Source organism: Raphanus sativus, chromosome 7, assembly GCF_000801105.2.
Source record: "Raphanus sativus cultivar WK10039 chromosome 7, ASM80110v3, whole genome shotgun sequence".
NCBI classification, from domain to species: domain Eukaryota; kingdom Viridiplantae; phylum Streptophyta; class Magnoliopsida; order Brassicales; family Brassicaceae; genus Raphanus; species Raphanus sativus.
This window is the reverse complement of record NC_079517.1, coordinates 1,900,114-1,922,144: the sequence shown is the minus strand read 5'-3', so window position 1 is coordinate 1,922,144 and position 22,031 is coordinate 1,900,114. Positions and strand designations below refer to the sequence as shown.

Below are 22,031 nucleotides of genomic sequence, written 5' to 3'. Positions count from 1 at the left end.
TAGGAAAAAAACTCTCACGTATCCCTTACGAGACCTTGCAATTCCAATAACACTTTGTTGGCCAAAGACATCTTACAAACGAAACTTTCGAGTTATATCTATTCGCTAAATATAATTGCATGGAACTATATAAATAACAATTTAAACTAGTAATATTGAAGGTAAAACTAGATAACCAATTTAAATAGATTAGTAACACTAAATAAATTAGAAACCGACAAAAATATAACTATGACCAAAGTTGGGAATACTAGTATCTTGGGTATAACTAAGAACAAATTTTTTTTGGGCAATTATCTCATTTTAATATCTCACTTTCAGTTGGGCCCCTTTCAGTTTGACTTTTTCCCCTTTTTCTCTAGCCTCTCTCTCTATTTCGGGTCTCCCATTTCCCCATTTCCTCTCCCTCTCTCTCTCTCTATTTCGAGAATCGAATTCTCTTCCCCCCCCCTCGCCGAGCAAGTGAGATGGAAAAAGTGAAGATGGAAGTGGGTTCGGGTTCGGGTTCGTCTTTATCGCAAAGGAGCCGCCGATTTTCTTGTCTGAGGTTGTGTCACTGTGGCTTGCCAGCGAAAATAAGGCAAGCTTGGACTGACAAAAATCCTGGTCGACACTTTTATGGCTGTCCGCGCTTTAAGGTATGAATATATGATGGAATCTGGATATAATGGAATCTGGATTTGAATTGGGTTTGAATTTTGACCTTCCCCTTATTGCAGCTTGGAAATGAATGCAAGTACTTCTCTTGGTTCGATGAAGAGGATGGTACAGAATGGCAAAGGAGAGCATTGCTTCAAACCCGTGATGAAATCCGAGAGAAGAATAAAGTGATTGAGCAATTACAGAAGACCATTTCTGAAATGAAAAGTCATTTGGAGAAGAAGAAGACAGGGAAGGGCGGGAATGACGAAAATGAAGAAGATGACATTGTTAGGAAGTTTGAAGAATTGTATGCTTAGTTTAAGTGTGGTGTTGAAGAATTAGTTTTCCTAGTATTTCTAGTTTTCCTAGTATTTCTAGTTTTCCTAGTTTTCATTAAGTTCTCCTAGTTGTCCTAGTTTTCATTAAGTTCTCCTACTTTTCCTAGTTTTCCTTAAGAGGCACATTCAAAATATAAGATTGCAACATCCATGATAACAAGATTGCAACATCCATGATAACAAGAACAAGTTCCATCCAACATACCTAAAAAGTCAAGAGGTTTCCAACATCCACACAACAACAAAATAATGGGTCCAACTTCCCACAAAATACATAACCGAGTTTACAAAATACATAACCGAGTTCTTCACTCCCCGCTTCCTTGCCCTTCATCCATAGCTTTCTTCATAAACGCCTCAAACGGAACCACCATCCTTTCCTCAAACTTGTCCATTGTCTTCTTAACTCTCTTTAGCTGAGTGCCAATCATTTTCACTTGTTTGATCAACTCCTCCATCATCTTCTTCTGGCTTGCGCCTCCTTCCTCTCCACCTACTTCGTCATCCTGATCTTCGTCATCCTGATCTTCGTCGACAGCCTCTTGTGCATTTGGATCACGCGCAGCAACGTCTACATCATACATCTCTTCAAAAAAGACTGAATGTCCTTCTGCAAGACGCTTTACCCAACTGTCAATAGAAATATCATCGACATCAACGTCGTCCTCCTCTTCAGTCAGCTCTTCCAAAAGAGCTACTTCTTCTTCTGTCTTGGTAGGAAGGATGCTGTGGATATCCCCTGACTGATACCAAAAAAGTAAAACCAAAAAATAATACATGTTAGTATAATGCTACAACATTTTCAAAGTTTGTAGCACAAGAAACATTACAACATTTTCAAGATTGTAGCAGAAGAAACATACCGTTATTTTGTCCAGTTCCCGATTCAATTTTGAAAGTGAGAACCCTTTCATCCCTGCTGATTTAAAGACTGATCTGCACATCCTAGGACAGTCTATATCGACGTCTTCAACCTCTTGTCTGAACTTCAATCCAAACTTGGGAATTGCCTCAAAAGCAAGCAACTACATACCAATCATGTACAAACACTTAACACAATAATATTAATAAATGATAAGGTAATTATCTTCAATTGCTTACCTCCAGTGGCAGACAGAAACCTGGAAGTGGCCATAAAGTCTTCTCTCTAACCCGACCTCCAAAATGATCCATGGTGTGCGATATCTCCTTAACCATGTAATCAAACGAGTACCTCCCCCATGGAAAGTTTTCGCAGAACTCGAGATCGTCCACAGCTCTTTGGAAGAATTCCAAAACATCTTTGGCGCCTTTTCCTACTTTCGTTTGCGCACAGATAACACTTCCTAAAAAGAACAAAACCATCATCTTCAGCCGGTCTCTGTGTTCTCCCATAGCCAACAGCTTCGCTTTGACATCCTCAAGCCTTATTGATTCTCCCTTCTTAAAATGGCGCTTCACGAACTTTCTATCACCAAACTCCTTATACCCAAGTGGATAGTTGCGGCAGCTAAGACCTGAGATCAAAGCGTGTTCTCTCAGGCCATAGCGGATGGGAACACCATTCACAATGAACCACACTTCCTTCCTCTTCGAGCCATCCACTGTCCGCAATAGCAACATCCACATTCCTTGGACCATGTGGTTTGAGTCCTTCTCCATGTGGAACACGTGACAGAATTGTGGATGCTTCTCAAACCACTTCCTCTCAGTATCACTCATCTTCGGTTTGAGATTAGCAAATGTAACCATAACGTCATTGACGAAACATTTGGTCGCTATCTTTATTTGTTTCTTGTACTCCGACTCATAGAAGTACATCCTCAACGGTTTGATTGCCTCGGTTGCCTCTAATTCCTGCAAGTAACATTGTGTTCTACATCAGTTATTCAAGTACTAAAACATAGTTCTCCTAAGTTATCCGAGCCTTTCCTAATATATTTAGTTAAACCCTATTCAAGTTTTACAGTTATTACCTCTTCTCCTTGCCCGAGAACCCCGTCACCATCACCATCAACATTTCCTGATTCCGCTTCCAATGGGGGTTCCTTCTCTCCTTCTTCTTGATTTTCATTTTCGTTTTGACCTCTGTTCTCTTCGGGAGTCCCGTTCTCTTCGGGAGTCGGGAGAGTCCCGTTCTCTTCCTCCTCTTGTATTTCTTCTTCATCTTTGTTCTCTACTTCTTCATTGCTATTTCCTTCTTCATCTTCATCTTTATCTCCATTTTCTTCTTTATCTTCTTGAGATGCATCGCTGTTTCCTTCTTCCTCTTCATCTTCGTCTCCATTTTCTTCTTTCTCTTCTTGAGATGCATCGCTGTTTCCTTCTTCCTCTTCATCTTCGTCTCCATTTTCTTCTTCCCTTTCTTTCTCCTTCTCCGATTCTTCTTTCTCTTTCTCCCGATCTTCTACATCCTTAGCCGGTTCTTCTACTTCATTCTCCTCCGCAACTCCCACGGTTCCAACAAATTCAACCGCCGGTGATTCCTCATCCGTCGTTTTTCTCTTCTTCAAGTTCTTCGGTTTGTTCTTCTTCGAGTTCTTCGAGGTCCCGCTCTTTTGCGGAGGAGGATCCGTTGGAGGAAGCCTATCCTTTCTCTTACCCAGCCTAGTTTCAACCATGATTCACACGTTTTCGGTGAATAATCGAAGGGAAATCGAAGGAATCGAAGTGGGATGTTCTAGGGTTGGGATACGTTTTCGAATTTAGGGGAAACCGTTTGAGAGAGAGGGGGGGAGGGAGAAATAGAAATAAAGAATAAAGGGGAAATTGGAGAGACTCCACTTGGTTTAAATCGAAATTGAGTGGTTATTTGGATTCGGGTTCGAGATGGTTAAAATCGAGATTGGATCGGAGGGTTTAAGTTGGATTGGGGACGGTTAAGTCTAATTTATGATCTTTGGTTCGTATTTCAATTCGATTCGGTTTTCCCTCCGGTTAAACTTGGTAAAACCCGTAAATAGTTTACCTTCCTTAGGGTTAACTGTAAATTCCAGCAATTCGCCATTTTATATTTTTTCCTTTTTGTTTCATGTCTTTCAAAGATTGACCGATAAGGAGGGTGGGTATAAGAGATGATGTCCCGTGTGTTTGTGGGTGTTGGTGTCTTCTTTGCTACGAGAACTCTTCCGCAATCCAGTAGATTCCTTCCTTCTTTGCTTTATCCAAATCTTAATAAAAAGGTCAGTGCTTTATGTCGTTTCGTGATCTGTTGAGGCAAACCCATCAATAGATTTCTCTCTCCCTTTATAAAAATCCCACCTTTGGTAATTTGCTCTGTTTTTTGATCCGGTTGCTCTGTTTTTGCTCTGTTTTTTTGCTGAGTTCCAGGTTTCACCTGATTGATGGGATATCCATTTTCTTCAATCCGTTCCGGTCACTCGAAAATCACATTCCTCCTCCTCCTCATCCTCTCTTGTCTCCTCTTCGCAATCCCCGGTGAGTGCAGCGCCCTGAGACCTAATTCAGACAGTGACTGCAGCGCCCTGAAGCACTTCCACGACTACAAATCAAAGTGCTCTTACCTGAAATCAATCGACCGTTGCGCGAGCCAAGGCTTCGTCGACTACCTCTCCTTCCTCTATTGCAACTTCGATGGGTTCCCAGTACTGGGTCAGTCCCTTCTCTTCCTCTGGCTCCTCGTTCTGTTCTACGTGTTGGGCCACACAGCTTCCGAGTACTTCTGCTCGTCTCTCGAGTCTCTCTCGAAGCTGTTAAATTTGTCACCGACCGTTGCGGGTGTGACTCTTCTCTCTCTCGGTAACGGCGCTCCTGATCTGTTCGCTAGTTTGGTCTCTTTCATGGGGGAGTCAAAGGGTGGTACTTACGACGTTGGTCTCAACACTGTCGTGGGAGGCTCTGCTTTCGTCACCTGCGTGGTCGTTGGGGTTATAAGCGTTTCGTTGCATAGGAGAAAGGTTAGGATAGAGAGGTCTGCTTTCATAAGAGACGTTTGCTTCTTCTGCGCTGCGGTTGGCTCCTTGGCTTTGATCTTGGTCTACGGGAAGATCAATCTCTGGGGAGCTCTCGGGTTCTGTTCTCTGTACGCTGTGTACGTTGCCTTTGTGTATCTCTCTTGGAGGTTTGGTGGAGAGAGTGGCTGCGAGTTTGATGTCGAGTCGGTTCATAAAAGGGGTAGTAGTAGTAGTCTTAGTGAACCAATCTTGGAGCAGAGAGACGATCTTGATGATGATGTTGTTGTTGTTGTTGATGATGGGAGATGTTACTGGAAGTTAGTGGTTTGGGTTGTTACTTTGCCTCTCTACTTGCCGAGGAGAATGACTATACCTGTCGTGAGTGAAGACAGATGGTCTAAACCGATAGCTGTTGCTTCGGTTACGTTTGCTCCGGTTCTCTTGTCGTTTCTATGGAACTGGAAGCGGAATCCGACAAGTTTCGAGGTGGAGATTGTTTATCTAGTTGGATGTTTGGTCGGTATAGTTCTTGGTTTTGTCGCAGGAGCCACGACGAAGAAGTCAAACCCGCCAAAGAAGTGGTTACTACCTTGGTTAGCTGGAGGGTTTGTGATGAGCATGACGTGGAGTTACATATCAGCGCAAGAGCTGGTCGCGCTTTTGACTTCGCTAGGTTACATCTTCGGTGTAAGCCCTTCGATCTTGGGCCTCACGGTTCTCGCTTGGGGGAACTCGATAGGAGATCTTATAACCAACGTGACGATGGCGCTGCACGATGGGGACGAAGGAGCTCAGGTGGCTGTGTCGGGATGCTACGCTGGTCCTATCTTTAATACGTTGTTTGCTCTAGGGGTGTCGCTTGTGGGATGCGCGTGGGAGATTTATCCGTCGAGTATTGTGATAAAGACGGATCCTCGCGTGTTGGAGAGTCTTGGGTTTCTGGTGGTAGGACTGGTTTGGTCGTTCTTGGTTCTGTTTAGTAATAGAATGAGGCTTGGTGGTGTGATGGGTATAGGGCTTTTGGTTATTTACTTGGCTTCGTTGTCTATAAGAATTGTACAAACAGTTGGAGATTCTCACTAACCTTTTGATTTCAACTCACAGTTTCATATGTAACTTGTGTAACTGTGTTTGTACTTTTGTATGATCGTCTACACTGTGAAGTGAATCAATTTTGTTGTGTAGATTTAATAACATAGATTTTTTCAACATAAATGGATACAGTCATGGTTGATACAGTGTTATGGTTTTAACTTCCATCAATGATCGTCCATCCTACTAATCTCTGATTCAAGTTTGTATCTTTTGAATTTATAGGCCACTTGGTCTACTGGGTCAATCCTCAGTAAAACTTTTTCTCTTGTATTTAAATAGAATTTTTTTTTTTTTTTAACTTCCATCAATGATTCACTTGACTGCTTGAGTTATGGATGGCTTTTGAGCTCATTGAAAAATGAAGTGGCTCTACAGGATGGATATGAATAGTACATAAATGTATAATGAATTTTATAGTTATGGAATTCAAATTGAGTAGCTAAATTTGAATAGGTGTCAGATACTCGACGAGACAACAATCTCTACTCATGCATGAAGTAATCAGTAAACATATCCACAGTCTTGTATGTCCTGTTGATAGTGTATTTTGTTTTCTTTCATGGAAATATATTTGATTTATTTCACAGGGAATTATTATTGGAGTCCATTTAATTCCAGTAGTGTGGGAGTTAGTTGAATGGACAATACTATTAATAAAATCAGTAGATGGCAAAAAAAAAGTTGAATGGACAATACTTGTCCCTTTTAGCCAGTTTGCATTATAAAAAACTTAAGATAAGATGTGTTTTTTCTTGTTATTTTTTTCTATTATATTAAATTTCCTTATCTCATGAGTCGTGTGCATAATAATTTAGCACATTTTTCTTGTTTGTCTGCAAATTGTTTCTATGGAGTTAGGATAAATCCAATTTTTTGGCCTTTTCTAATAATTAAAAATACAATGTGACACTTAGCAATGTTCCTTATTATTTAAGTTGATTAGGGGCTTTACATTTAATTAGGTAAAATCTGATTTCACTCCGGTTGATTTCACCTAACTGAGACCTTTTAGTTTAAGTAAGAGGTTTGTCTTCTTAATTAATACGTTGAGCCAAAACCACAATCAGCCAAACAGTTATACCTTATTTACAAGATAAAATTTACTTTTACATAAAATTATGGTCAGTGCCCAGTCATATAGTTTAATAAGATCAAGAGTCTCATTTGAGTGTGATTTATACTGTTTAATTTGCGGTATAAATTTACTCGAATAAAACTTGATCTTAATTCACATAGCAGGTTTTCTAAAAAAAAAAAGAAAAAAATTCACATAGCTGGTTCATATATATAGTACTTAGTCGTTTCATTGGGCCTTAGATTAAACTATAGACTTCGCTAGACCTTTTCAAATGTTTGATATTCTTGGTAAATAAAATCATCAGGTCAACAGAGCTTTGATCTTAATTAGTAGTAGTAGAAATGTATACTAATGATGTACTGTATATACTTAACAATCTATGAACAATGAACCTGGAACAACATGCCAATACTTTCTTAATTCTAGTGAGGTACTAAGTTTGACAGATAATGAATGTTCACCAACACACAAAGTTAGCCATCCCTCTCAATAGTATTTCACAATAAATAAAATTTGTGGAATAATATTATGACCCCACAACTTTAATCTATTTGCAAATTTCTTCTTTTAACAATCAACTATTACAAAATTCACAAAGACTTTAAAATTCACCGGTCGATATCAAGCACTCCGAAAACCCTAGCCAATCTCAAGAACAAGAAACATAGGTAAATAGCGAGTAATCCGCCACCGACAAGCCGATCAAGCCTCATCTTCTTCTTTGGCATTATCACAAGTGCCCAAAGCAAGCCTACCATTAAGAACCCTAGTGTCTCAAGCAACGAATTGTCACTTGGAATGATATAGACCGCAGGATATTCAGCCAAAGAAGTCATGACAAGTGGCACGCCTAGTCCAATCACCGTGTTGAATAGTGGACCTGCATAGCACCCGGAAAGTGCTATCTGCGCACCATCGCTACCTCCGTGAACCGCCACGGTCACGTTGGCTATTAAATCTCCTAGAGAATTTCCCCAAGCTAGTACGGTTAGTCCTAACACGGAAGGACTAATGCCAAAGATATCCCCTAGGGATATTAACAATGAGACTAGCTCCTGTGCTATGATGTATGTCCATGTCACACTCATTGTGAAGCCGCCTAGAAGCCAAACCAGTGAGAATTTTTTTGGTGGCCGAGACTTTTCCGTCGTCAAGTAGGCTAAGACACCAAAGAATAAACCGATTATTCCAGAGATTACGTATAGTGTTAGGTTTCTTTTGGACCCGCTGTAATGAGAACAATAAAGCTCGGTTAGTAGAACAGGCGCGATGGCTGTGGAAACAACCGCGCAAGGCCTTGACCACTTCTCTTCACTGACCACGGGAATTGTGAGCCGGCGTGGGAGATATAGAGGCAGTCCTACGATGCTCACTAGCACCGAGAAGCAAGACGGCTGCTTTGGCGGCAATTCAAGAATCACAATCTTGAATTCTTGTTCTTGAGTTCTTGATTCTCGAACAACTTTTTGCGGCGGTAAGGGCTTCTCCTCATCGATATAGCTGAGGAATGGAACGCCCATCTCGGCCAAATCCTCTTTAGTACGAAGAATTTGATTGGATATAGGTTTCTTGCGGTCCAAGAAATGCGAAGCCGATAAGAACCCGACATAGAGTAGATAAATGGAGAGGTAACAAAGTGCGACCCAAATGGTTACTCTGCCGACGAAAACGATCAGGCCGAGACAACAAAGAGCGACCAGTAGAAAAACCACATCGCGGATAAAGCTGTACTTGTCGATAGAGACATCTCTAGACCCAATCAGGAGACAAATCGTCCCGACAACGAAGCTAGAGACGAAGAACGCACCGCCTAAAACAGAGTTGAGTCCAAAGTCGCCGTTGTTCGACCTCGTGAAAGAGACAACGCTCGAGAACAAATCCGGCGCACCGTTTCCGAGAGAGAGAAGCGTAACTCCAGCCATGGTAGGAGACAGCTTCAAGACCTTAGACAAGCTGTCCAAAGAAGGACAGAAGTAACTCGCGGCCGTGTCTCCGAGCAAGTAGAACAGAACAAACAACCAGATGGATAAAACTAGATGGCCCAAAACAGGGGATTCTCCGAACACACAGAAGAAGATCTTGAGATAGTCTACGTAACCTTGTTGGCCACATTTTGATTGAGAGCTTATGTAAGAACACCTGGACCGGTGGTCGTCAAGGGCGGCGAGTCCCTCGCTGCAGCTGTCACCGCCGGCGAGAGAGTTCAGGTCGTTGATTGATCCAGAGTGAGGAGGATTTGGTGAAGCGAAATGGAGATAGATGAGGAAGATGAAGAAGAGGTTGATGAGAAGAGAGAGAGAACGTGAGGTGAGAGGTGAGGAGAAAAGACTTGCCATTCAAGGAAGCAAATTGGTTTGCAGTGGGAACAAATAATGAAGGGTGTTAGGTTTTTTGATATTATAATGAAAGAATGATGTCGTTGTTATGTTGGTTTATTTTTCTATGTAGATTTTTTTGATGATAAAATACTTCGCAAAATATAAGATTCTTTTTTTTTCACTCGGGTGTGGGCGGAGAAAACTATTGTCTTTTTATGTGGAAAACTAAGTGGGGGAGGTTATATTCAATTATTTAAACAAGGAAGAAAAATCGAAGTTGATAAAGTGTTTTCATAAAACATTTTTAATCTATTATTGATTTTACGATATATTCTCGTATAATGATTTTGTTATTTAAATGGTCCAACTCGCAAACTAAATTTGTAGTGTAGAAATAATTGTGTGGCTAGTATTAGAAACGTAATAATTTCCCATAAAATATACTATACCGATCAAAACTTGAATTAAATATATATTACCGAAAAAGTACTCACGAGGCATCTAAATCATGTGTGCTGAGATATTTGTGTCACTAGTCAAATAATGTATTTAATGATTTATGAAGTAGTAGAAAATGTCGCAGTTAGCTAACTAATTAACTTTAAGGTTGTAGCAGTATTCATAAAATCATGTTCATAGTAAAAAAACAACTTTTCAAGTGAGTGAAAAAGACTGTCAATGGTTTATCTGATCATCAACTCAGGTCATTCTTGCCCTCTACAAAAAAAAAAAAAAACTGAAAGCATTGTTTTGGTGAAAACTAATTGAAAACATCAAGGGCTTTTAGGTATAATTCTGTTTTTCCTTTTGGACGGCCATCAATATATATATTGCCTAACGTTTGCGACCTAAAATTAATCTTACACTATTATTGTGGACATCTGATTGATATATAATTAGAAACTAGGGTTTTGGAAGGATTAGGAACGTGGAGAAAACTCCAAACCTAAAGGTCGATCTTTAAGTTTAAGCGAGACATCTTTGCAACGTAATCCTAACCTATCACGACTTTTATTAGTTTCTAACGTAATCATGTCCACATTCTTATGATTCGATTTTCTTGTATAATGGAATTATATCAATTAGATATCGACACACGTGTAATTATACAGAAAACAGATGATCGATTAATAATGCAAACAAAAATTATTACTGGAAGTATTTTCGGACCGCCGGCTTCTTCTTCTTTTTTTTTGTCGGAAACCGACAGCTTCTTTGTATCCATAGATTGAGATGACTGAATATAAGTTACTAGTCTATTTTCATCTTCGTGAGTAGTTTTCATATTCATGAAAAAATTTAATATGGGCAATTAAATATTCTTTTCGTACTTTTAGCAGTTGTGTTATTTGGCATATTTGCTCAATATAGATTGACATAAAGTTTATTTGTAGTCACATGTGTTATAATGCAACATAACTGTTATTTTTAGTCTATGATAATATCTTACCTTTCGAAGAACCTTACTATTAGATTAATGATTTTTAGTTATATAAAGAAGAAATTGTAGTTAGATGACAAAAGAAAACCGTAGTTGTCCAATGCATAATATATGGTTTAGACCTGAATATATACACATATTTAAGGTGGCCTGAAAATATTGGATAATCATTTTCCAATATATGTTATTTAAAGTTAGAAAATAGTTTATAAGTTAAATCGGTAACAACAAAGCTTGATAAGAGAAAAAAAACATAGTGAAAATGAATTCAAGTACGAGGCGCTAAACATTCTATAGCTCATGACACATGTTAGCATCAATAAGAATCGGCTAACATCTATAGAAAAACCTGCAAATACAAACTAGCAAAGAAGTCACGTATTTCGTATAGTCCAACAAGGATGAGTATCTTTAGTCAAAAACAAGATCAGTATCTCTTTTATTTTGGTCGGAAACTGAAATATTGATCCAAATTGAAGCAAAAAAAAAGACTACTGAAATATTGATGAATAAAAAAGGAACGAAAGATTCCTGGTATATTCATCTAGCTGGCATGACAGTGCAGTACAAAATATAAACTCTTATTCCAAGAAAATATTTTTTTGATCAAAGAAAATAGTTGCAATAATGCAAAGAACACGAGATCAGTCGATTCATATGGTCCTCTTGTCCATGTACCAAAATTTACCCCAACAAAGAAATCACATGGCTCGAATTAGGCGTTCATACAAGACACTTACCTGTAAACAGACAGATACATGCATACGTAAACCCAAAATTAAATTATATTGTAAATTACATATATCAATATCATATTATATATTTGGCGCATAATTATTTTAACTACCTATATATATATATATATATATATATTCATGCATAACAATAGTAGTTAAGTCAATACATTTTTGAACTTATGCAATTTAGTTGTTAAAGTTGGTATTTAGAAAACAAAAGTCGTTTATATAGTTTATAACGCACGGTTATAATAATTAGTATTATACTATTTTGAACTTTCTCCCACGGTTATTATTTCAACGAGAATAAGATAAGGATAAGGTTTGCAAAACGTATATAATGCAATGGCCAATGGGTACCATAAGTTTGCGATGCCAAATTTGGTCTAACCAACAGAATCTCCTCGTACGAAAAATCAAATGGCTGAGCTGTTGATATGTAGGCATATAGTACTAATTGTAAATAAAAAATCTTATAACTATTTGTAGACAAGAAAAATAAGGGGTGGTAGTCTGATGCACGTGAATCTGTGAATGCATCGGATAATGCAAGTCACGTAGATGAAACTAGAGTAATCTCATTGTTGGCCATATTTTAGCAAATGTTTTTGAGTCTACGTAAAGAAGAGTATTTTTCATCGCAAGCAATTTTTGCCGTTATTTAGGAATTATAGACAAGATATGAGTGGAATATAGGAAGTTGGTTATGTATGTTGGTGATAGTAGTTACTCTAAAGCCTAATTTAGGCGTGTTAATTATATTGAATTAATACATAATCATGATTAGATAGGAGGATGTGGGAAACAAAAGCATTGGAAACCTAAAAGCCACTAAAAAAAGTCTAAAACCAAATGGATGTACTCGAATGTCAGTTAGTCTGTCTCGTGCAAGTTGGCTTTCTTGTACGTTTTCTTTTAGAAACAACAGTATAACCAATGTCTAAGATCAGTATATATTTTAAGTTGCAAGAACCTTTTACAAACTCATAAAAATTAGACTTCAATATAATGGAGCGGTAAATGGTTGAAAATATTTATAAAGAGAACGGAGAAGATTTAAACTACAGTACATCAGTTTCTAAATCTTTTCCGTTATCCAAAATTTTGATTTTTATGATTTAAAAATTTATGATTTTATTATACTTTTAGAACAACTAAAAAACATTTATCGAACGGATAATTATGTCTGTTAAAATAAGATTCATGCTGAATATTTTTTAAAGGTTGTAACTATTAATATGCAAGAATTACATTTTTTAGGAATCAAACCTCGAATTTTGCGGTAAAACATTAATCAACATTTTAGTCAATCTCTGCACTAAGAGTGTTTCTGAAAACACTTCTAAATCATTTTTGTCAATACTTGATTTACGTCAGCCCTTTTCTGCGATTGTCCATTCCGTTTTGCGTCAGGGAAATGCTACTTGCAAGCAGGCGTGCTGCGTGCACCCATAATGAGTTAGATATGCTACTTGCCAAAGCAGGCATGCTGCGTAACGAGTTCAATATGGGCCGTTATGAGTCCACCAATTACACATTGTGTATAAATGGGCTAAAACATGTAAAAGCCCATAAAATAAACGAAAACTTGGACAAGATATACATCTCTAATCCGAAGCTAGAGGCTCACTTTCACTCCAGCAGAAAGATAAGACGAAACGATGTCTGTGTCAGCGATCTTTGGCACCGGAATCGCCACCGTGGCTGCTTCTCCGGCTCTCCGCCAATTTCAAGTTCCGAAACTGGGCAACGGAGGAGGACTGGGAATGGTGATAGAGTGTTCGTCGAGGCCGCAGAAGAAATCGACTGCGCATCACAGGAAGACGAGGCCGAAGAAGACTCAGCCTTGGGACATTAAGAGAAAGCCTACAGTGTATGCTCCTCTGCCTCCTCTCCCTCCGGATTGGTCTCCTCTCGCTCTTTCTTCCGACGACGGTGGTGTCACCGCCGCCGGAGATTTGGTCTCAGGCGCTGCCGCATAGTTATGAGTTTAACTGCTGGTCTGGTTGTACTTTTAGTTTGAGAGCTTTTGTTGGCGTCTGTTTCTGTTATTGTGTTCTGTTTTCTGTTGTATGTTTCCTTCCTCCTCTTGTGTTAATGATTGGACTAAGCTGTAAACTTTTTTTAAAGCTTCCTCTGTTTTAAGTTTTAAATGTCTCTCAGCTTTATGCATATCAACATGAACAGATCGAACACCAAAATAAAAAATAATAATGTCTTCAATTAACAATTGTACTGGTGTGATAAGAGTTTTAATGTTTGAATATGTGTTTTTGTTGTGGTTAATGCTAGAGTTGTAGTCAAAATGCTCAGTTTGCTGGTGTAGCAATGGGAGATTTTTTTTTTTTTTGGATAGTGATGAATGTCAGAAAAAACGTTGTCAGAAAAATATGAACGTTATAACTCAGTTAAGGATCACTTTTATTCTTAAATCTATGTTCGGTCTATATTTGGAGACAGTTCCAAGAAATAAAAAACGATGGCTCAATTATACAAACACGTCCACAGCTTTAACCCGCTTTTGAACCTGTTATAAATCCTGAGTTATTCTGTATAACCCTGAAAACATCACCCAAGATGAACAGAGAGGATACAACTTCAAAATAAATATACCAATACAAATAGTTCAATGAGTAAATAATTTGAAAGAAGAAATAAACTGAAAGATCTTTTTGGATAGAAAGCAGATGCCTCTCTAATAGTACAAAAGAGTAGAAAACAAAACCAGTTGTTTAGGAAGAATGTGCTTCACATGTGATGTAACTTTCGATACAAGTCTCAAAGTGGCCCTTTGGAGATTCATGTCCATTTGGTTGATCCTTCAAACAACCATTAGGACTTGAAGTTCCGTTACTTTTACTCTTACCTTCGACGTCTTCATTTCTTGGGACTGGAACTTTGATCTCTTCAGGTTCAAACACGAAACTGAGACCAGATCTCAAAACTTCAAACCTAGCTTCCTCACCAATACCAGTTGTCACGCTAAACTCAAGGGATGCCTTTGTCGAAGCACATTTACGCGGAACCTGGCCTTCAAGTAATTTTATGAAGTCTAGACAGTTGGTGTAGCCAATAAAGACATGATCTGACCCAACTCTGTCTACTACCTCATTGTCTTGTTCGATCAGATTACCAACCTTCCAAGTAATGCACTCTCCGGATTTTTGCTCACAAGAGAATTTGACCATCAAGTTGGCATGATTTTGACAGTTGTTGAGCGAGACAACAACACATAGGACTACCCCTGAAAGCCTGGTGTGGTTCCAGTGAGGAGGTAATTCAAACTCCACCAGAGATCCAATTGCGTCATGACAAAACCATGAAGGTATTTCACATCCAGGAAAGCTAGTGTCAAACAAAATCTCAGGAACAAAGCCCTGGGAGAGTTGTAACAGAAAGATAAGCCATTAATCCTTGTTCCATGAAGAAAAAAGCTGTGAACAAAAGGAAGATATATCAAGGGGGGGGAGTAAGTAAGAAAGATACCCCGTTGCAGCGTTTGAGTGCACTTGATAGCAGCTGACACTTATGTTTAGCATAGACTACAATTTCCTCTTTTGCAGCTCGTTCCAATTTGTTGCAGTTGGTGAAAATGAACTTAGAATGGATCTGCTCCGTCGGCATAGAACACACCAGTGGTTTCGAAATTGTTTTCAGTGAGCTGCAGCCACGTACATCTAAACACTGAAGAGTTGGTGGAAGCTGAGGAACATGTGTAAGATTCTCACAGTGCTTCAGATCAAGCCATTGCAGTTTAGGACAATGATTGATTAGATCCGGAAGTAGGGTGAGTTTATTATTCTTGCTTAAGCATAAACGTCGCACTGAGAGTATCGTTGGTATCTTTTCAATGGCAGTCTCATCCAAAAGCAAAATCTCCAAACGGCTCAAGTTTTTCCCATTTTGAGGAAATTCTTTGAGCTTTGAACAATGAGAAAGCAGGAGTTCTTCTAGGGCTTTCAGCTCAGCGAGGCTGTCAGGGAGCCTTTTCAACTTCCTGCAACCTTTCATGTTCAGTAAGACAAGTCTCTGGAGGATACGTATGTCGCAAGGAAGTTCTTTTATTGCAGTGCCATCCAAGTATAGAGCTTCAAGCTGATCTGAAATAACCTGAAAGGTTTTAAAATTTGAGCAGTCGCTTAGTATGAGAGTCTTCAAAGAGATCAAATTTATCCGTGGAAGAGACTTTAGACTTGTGCATCCCCTCAGGTTCAAGGAAACAAGACACTTCATGTTTTCCATGTCCACATGCAACGTTTTCAATGCCGTGCAGCCTTCAAGATTTAGTTCATAAAGATTTGGAGCCTTTCCTAACCCTGACAGAGTGATCAACTTCCTTGAGTGATTCAAGTTGACCCATTTTAGTTTTGGTGCAGCCTGTGGACACATAAACAAAAATAAATATAACATCAACAAAGATTCAGACAAAATCTTCCAGAAACTATGGAGAAATCACCTTATTATCTTCCCAAACTCGTTCAATGTTGCTGTGAGGAAGCTTGAGGTCAACCAAATTAACAGGGTTGAAATCTTGTGGAACTTCTTTCAGTGGAAATTTCAACCAGTGGAGACATCGCAGCTCATTCAAAGGTAGATGGAGTCCGTCTGGGAAGTTTAGTTTAATGTCACGTTCACATTCTTGAGGACAATGAGTGCTGTAGATTTTGAGGTATCTTAGATCACTCATCTTAGCAAAGGCGTTGCTGTCGAAGCTCTTTGTCCTTTTTAAATCGGCCAAGTCAAGAAATATAGATCTGACATTACCAGCTCCCTGTTGACCAGCGGCAAACAACAACACAAAATTACAGATGAATTTAGACAAAAATATAATTTATCCAAGAAGTTTTTTTTTTGTTTGAAAGAATGCTAAATTAATTCCTTTTTAAAGAATGTTAAAATCAATTCAAACAAAAAAAAAACTGTTTTACACTTTGTGTTACTTGTTTGCTGAAGTTTTTATAAAGAAATGTTCAAAAAAAAAAAAACTAAAGCTGTAAAAATCTGTTCATCTTGTGGCAAACCGCGTGCTAGTCCTCCTGAATAAGCTTGATGCTAACGTATGGAGTTAAGTCAATGTAATATGTCACTTTCAACGTTTCATAACATATACTGTGGATTGACGTAAGGGAACATGTAAACATATATACTCAAATAACAACCAAGCTAGGTTTCAGCATTACCTTATTTTTCTCCAACAAAGTAGTTATCGTCTGATGGTGCCACAACCTATGTCGCCCCTTTCCATCAGTAGCGGTAGCTTCTCGACCAAGCTCCTTGGAGAGCATAAACAATGTATCATGCATCTCTACTTTGCCAGCATAAATATTAATCATGAACTTGTTAACAAGATCTTCTATTTCATTCTTGGCGCCATCCGAATTCAATAAACTCGTTACGTAGTCCTCATCTAGCGACTTGAAGCAAGACACGTCCAGAAGAGTATCTTTCTGATGTTGACACAATCTATCATAGCTTCCTTTCCATAAATTGTGAAGCATCTTGCTTGTGCTCTGTCCGGGTGGACTTCTATGGTGTTGTGTCAACGCAGCTAGCTTTGATTCCCAATGAGTCTTGTCTTTCCCTAGAAGTTCTGCGCCCAATATCTTCAGAGCTAGTGGATTTCCTTTGGTGTAATGCACGAAATCATTTGAAAGCTTCGAGAACTTTCCTGGCTCAAGAGCATCATCTTCTGCTTGATCATCAAACGCATAATGCATAAAGTGGTGTAAGGCGTCCCTGTCGCTTAACCGGGGGACTTCAAAAGTATCATCGACCAAGTTTTGTATCAACGACTTATCGCTTGTTGCAATGACAATCTTGCTTCCCGGCGTAATCCAATCACGTTCACCGAGAAGAGCATTGATTTGTTCCTTGCTACTAACACCGTCGAGGACAACAAAGGCTTTGTGTTTGTGTTTTAGTAATTGATCCTTGTAAGCTTCATGGACGACCTCACCGTTGGGATTCTTGTTAGTCAATAAACCATCCAATAGTTTTTTGGTTAAGTAACCCAACCCGTAGCCCTTTGAAATTTCATGTATATCTTCTATTAACACGTGGCTCAAGAATTCGTTATTCAGCTCTTCGTATAGCTTCCTAGCGAGAGTGGTTTTACCAATGCCAGGCATCCCAACAACACCAATAATACGAGTTGTTTCCTCTATCCCAATGCATAACTTTTCTTCTAGTTGCTCAAGTCGGTGTTTGATTCCCCAAGAGCTTTCATGACACTTCTGGTGTCTTTGAAGTGATGGTATAGTACATTCTAGGGTGTTAGGAGAAGCCTGTGAAAGTCTGCTTAGCACTCTCTTGACCTCCTTGACAACTTTTCCGATGATCTCGTCTTCATCGCTGTGAACAAAGGAGGGAAGATAAATACTATTTTAGTTATGTGTTGATTCTGGAGTGACTTAAATTTAAACACACTCGTACACGCAAAGCGGATTCGTAATTACCATTAAAAAAACTCTCATCTATTAATTGGCTCTTTACCAAAATTGATAACTCAGATTGGGGTTCAATATTGAAAATTCGTTATAAAGTTTAAGATTATATTAGATTATTTACACCAAAATAAAAATTTAAGACTAGAAGCACTGTTTTAGTAGATAAGAAATTTTTCATAAAAGTAAAAGAAAAATCAAAATTTGGGCTTTTATAAATACAGGTAAGATTGTAAATTATTAATTCACATAGTGAACTACAAACTGTAAAATATATATTTCCTTTAGTCGTGTTTTCTTCCAAGTATTCTTGCTTCTTCGTGTATCATATTTGCGTGTGTTCAAAACACTAAGTTCTCAAGATCATAGCAAAAAAGAAAAATTACCTTTTCTGTGTTAACACGACACCCATTGAGTAAGGAACAGATTTTAACGCCTCCTTCCATTTTTTCTTCGTATTCTTGTCAATAGACTTCACTAGCTGCCTAAAATTATCACCGAACTCTCCCATGAGTTCTTTTACAGCAACAGGCTCCACTTTGTAGAAGATTGGAATCACTACGAGCTTGCTCTGTGCCATTCTTTCATTCATCTTTGCAAGCTCCTTCAAGCACCAGTTTGACTCCGTGTACTTTGGAGAGAATATCGCTAGAGCGATCTTGGACCGTTCGATCCTTGTGAGCAGAACATCCAAACTTTGGCCCATCTCTTCATCTGTGTCTATAAAGGCATTGATCCGATTATTTTTTAAGCTTTTGTTGAGATGGCTAACGAAGCTGTTGCGCAGTTCGATTCCGCGGAAATTAATGAACACTTGTTCTTGGGGTGTCTCCTCGTCTGCTTTCGCCCTGGAAGAGGAGGATGAGCAGTTTGCCATGTCAAATTTTCTTACACTTTTTTTTCTGGCTTTGGAGCTTTCAAATCATATGCTCTGTTTTGAGGAGACTCCCATAAGAATAAGTCAATCCTTTCTAGTACGTTATTATATTATATGGAGTTAAAAACTATAAGAAACGATAAAATCAATTAAATGTAGACCGTGGGTATAGTGGGAGAAGTTAAATATTTCGTTAGTGGGAGCATTGGCGGAGGGAGGTGGAGAGGAAGGGTGGCAGCTGCCCACCATAAAATATTTATTTTTGTGCATTTTCATTGATTATTCATAATTTTTATGATTTACATGGTAAAATTTCTATGATTGCCCCCCTGAAATAATTATTTAGGAAAATTTCTATGATTGCCCTCTATTATTTCAAAAGGTTTACCATTCTTTAAAACCTTTGTGTATAATTATGTTTTCAATATATACAGATCTATAATTTTATTTTATTTAACATAACCTTCATATTATTTGTACAGTTTCAAATGATAGAAGATAGGATCTTTAAAACTGGGGGCGGGGAATTGGTGATTTAAGATCATTGTCTTCTCTATCTATATGTTTACCAGTTGAAACGGAATATAAATGTAGACTTTTTTGTTCGAATTTAGTATTAGATCTTAAGTTCACTTACAAATGCTTATGCGTAAATCAAACATAGACTTGGTTCAAAACCAATGCATTAGTTAGGTTTTTTTTTCTTAAACAAACGTATGTTTACCAGTTGAAACGGAATATAAATGTAGACTTTTTTGTTCGAATTTAGTATTAGATCTTAAGTTCACTTACAAATGCTTATGCGTAAATCAAACATAGACTTGGTTCAAAACCAATGCATTAGTTAGGTTTTTCTTTTCTTAAACAAACGTATGTTTTCTCAGAAAAAAAAAACAAACGTGTAAACGAATATCATGAACGATTGGTTTTGTCTATTGACTTCGTCAACCCATACGGCCATCTACCTCCAGACAAAATACTATTGGTTTCGTGTTTTCAGCTGTTACAGTCACCATTTTGGGCCCTCGTTCTCATTTTAATAGAGACCCTCCACCAGATCACATTTAAAACTCTTTCAGACTTTTCCGTAATCTAAATAGTCATATAATATATAAAACTAGGTATTTTCCTGTAAATTTTTAGAATAACTATGTGCGCTGATAAATTTTTATTATATTTTAAAATATAATTTATTAATATTATATTTTATTATTTTTTACCAATAATTAATATATATCATCTAATTAGGCATAAATTAAGAGAAAATAATTTGGTTTATTTTAAATTATATTTAAGAATATATATATATATATATTATATATACTTAAAATTAGAATCTTAGATAAAAAATCTATCTATTTCTTTTGGTTAAATATATTATATCAACTTGTACAAAATTACTAAAAAATCATATAAATTTCCATAGTTATCAAAAAATAAAACTAAACAATATTATAAAATTTGTAGATATTTAAAAGAAACTAATGATATTATGATTTTTTAATTTTTTTTTTAAATTTAGAAAATTTTAGATAATAGAAAATGTATATTTATAAAAGTAAAATTAAATAATATTTCAAAATTCAAAATGTTATATTTGAATATATTTATTCTAGTAATGATTTATGAGTTATTACCATATTCTATAAAATTTACCAAAAATATAAATCAAAATTAAATGTAATATATGAGTTACTGCAATATTTTAAAAAGTTTTTTCCAAAATATATCATCATTAGATGTAATTTTTCATGTCATATTTAACCATATGACATGTCATCAATTTTAATAGTCTTGTAATATTTTTTGTATAAAGATTATAGAAAAGACTTGTGGTAAATCATTTGGCAAATAATTAGGTTAAATGCATATATTTTCTCTTAATTTTATGCTTAATACACATATATATATATATAATATTAACTAAGGTTATATTATTTTACTAAAGATTCTGAAAACCTACAAATTGTTAGAGACGACCCTATCTAAACTCTAAAAGAATAGATCATCAACGATATTAATACAAATAAAAGGAGATAAGTTCGTACAATTCTGAATTCTAAATTCATAAATCAGTCGGCTTTGAGATGTCGATTTACTAATATAATAGATAACGGTAAGCATGATGCTGACATGGTAAATTATTGTTTAGTCTTTAGACATAGAGTTGTCTTTTAGCATATGTAAGTAGAATAAAGCAATGGAGCAAATTCTGATTTAGAAAAAAAAAATATATATATAACTAATGTTATATTATTTTACTAAAGATTCTGAAAACCTACAAACTGTTAGAGACGACCCTATCTAAACTCTAAAAAAATAGATCATCTCAACGATATTAATACAAATAAAAGGAGATAAATTCGTACAATTCTGAATTTTAAATTCATAAATCAGTCGGCTTTCAGATGTCGATTTACTAATATAATAGTACAATGTATTAATTTACTATGCCATTTTAGTGTCAGAATAGTTCAACTGCGAATTTATTTTAGCATGTACATTTGATTAGCTGGAAAGATCGCCATAGACCCCGCATAAATTTTGTAATTTTATTTATTTATTATTGTATACAGTTTTTTATTGTATACAGTTTCTTTCTGGTTTCATAATAATTGTGAACCCCACAATTATTTATACATATATAAATATATACATACATATATATACATAACACATATATTACGAATCAAATGGAAAGACTTCCATTGAAAGTAGTCTAAGCATAAATACACTGTTCAGAAACCCATCACATACGTGTTCTTCAATTATTAGTTCTATTTCCTACATAAAATAAATAAATAAATAATTAAAATATTAATTCAGTTTTAGCAACTTTTATGTGTCTTAACCGTGAGCATGCTTTTAGAACAACCCTAATGAAAGATTCTCAACTAAAATATTTAAAAGTATTTTCATATGTATGTACATGTTAATATATGTATATGTAATTGTTGGATTCTAAGTTTTGTGTAAAACAAAACCCAAAATGCATATAAAATTATTTTTAGATATTTTGGTTGAAAACTACTCAATGGAGTTGTTCTTAGAGCACCTGGAAATTTATCATGAGTCTTTGACACTTAGTCATAGGTTAATATGAATACAATAATATTATAAAATCTAAGTTAGCTAAGGATTAGAGCATGTTCATTGAAAGGTTATTCAA

General features: G+C 36.8%; 5 protein-coding genes across 5 annotated transcripts; 2 read left to right on the top strand and 3 right to left on the bottom strand.

The window, feature by feature from the left end:
• Positions 1 to 260: 260 nt before the first annotated feature.
• On the bottom strand, positions 261 to 3,986 carry LOC130497764 (uncharacterized protein At3g43530-like). The gene is made up of 4 exons (XM_056990899.1): positions 2,936 to 3,986; positions 2,082 to 2,816; positions 1,844 to 2,005; positions 261 to 1,723 (listed from the first exon to the last, which is right to left on the bottom strand). The coding sequence occupies exons 1-4, from the start codon at positions 3,578 to 3,580 to the stop codon at positions 1,289 to 1,291; spliced, it is 1,977 nt and encodes a 658-aa protein (XP_056846879.1). The 5' UTR covers positions 3,581 to 3,986; the 3' UTR covers positions 261 to 1,288.
• Positions 3,987 to 3,998: 12 nt separating this feature from the next.
• LOC108814586 (cation/calcium exchanger 2) lies at positions 3,999 to 5,976 on the top strand. Its single transcript, XM_018587187.2, has 2 exons — positions 3,999 to 4,141; positions 4,290 to 5,976. The coding sequence occupies exon 2, from the start codon at positions 4,304 to 4,306 to the stop codon at positions 5,954 to 5,956; it is 1,653 nt and encodes a 550-aa protein (XP_018442689.1). The 5' UTR covers positions 3,999 to 4,141; positions 4,290 to 4,303; the 3' UTR covers positions 5,957 to 5,976.
• Positions 5,977 to 7,549: 1,573 nt separating this feature from the next.
• Positions 7,550 to 9,467, bottom strand: LOC108814621 (cation/calcium exchanger 1). Its single transcript, XM_018587231.2, has one exon. It carries the CDS (start codon positions 9,380 to 9,382, stop codon positions 7,655 to 7,657), a length of 1,728 nt encoding a protein of 575 aa, XP_018442733.1. The 5' UTR covers positions 9,383 to 9,467; the 3' UTR covers positions 7,550 to 7,654.
• A 3,692-nt stretch (positions 9,468 to 13,159) lies between these two features.
• LOC108815050 (50S ribosomal protein 6, chloroplastic) lies at positions 13,160 to 13,695 on the top strand. The gene has a single exon (XM_018587710.2). The coding sequence runs from the start codon at positions 13,204 to 13,206 to the stop codon at positions 13,522 to 13,524; it is 321 nt and encodes a 106-aa protein (XP_018443212.1). The 5' UTR covers positions 13,160 to 13,203; the 3' UTR covers positions 13,525 to 13,695.
• A 423-nt stretch (positions 13,696 to 14,118) lies between these two features.
• LOC108814604 (disease resistance-like protein CSA1) lies at positions 14,119 to 18,979 on the bottom strand. The gene is made up of 5 exons (XM_018587207.2): positions 18,372 to 18,979; positions 16,723 to 17,893; positions 15,999 to 16,313; positions 15,029 to 15,919; positions 14,119 to 14,919 (listed from the first exon to the last, which is right to left on the bottom strand). Exons 1-5 carry the CDS (start codon positions 18,860 to 18,862, stop codon positions 14,275 to 14,277), a joined length of 3,513 nt encoding a protein of 1,170 aa, XP_018442709.1. The 5' UTR covers positions 18,863 to 18,979; the 3' UTR covers positions 14,119 to 14,274.
• Positions 18,980 to 22,031: the final 3,052 nt, after the last annotated feature.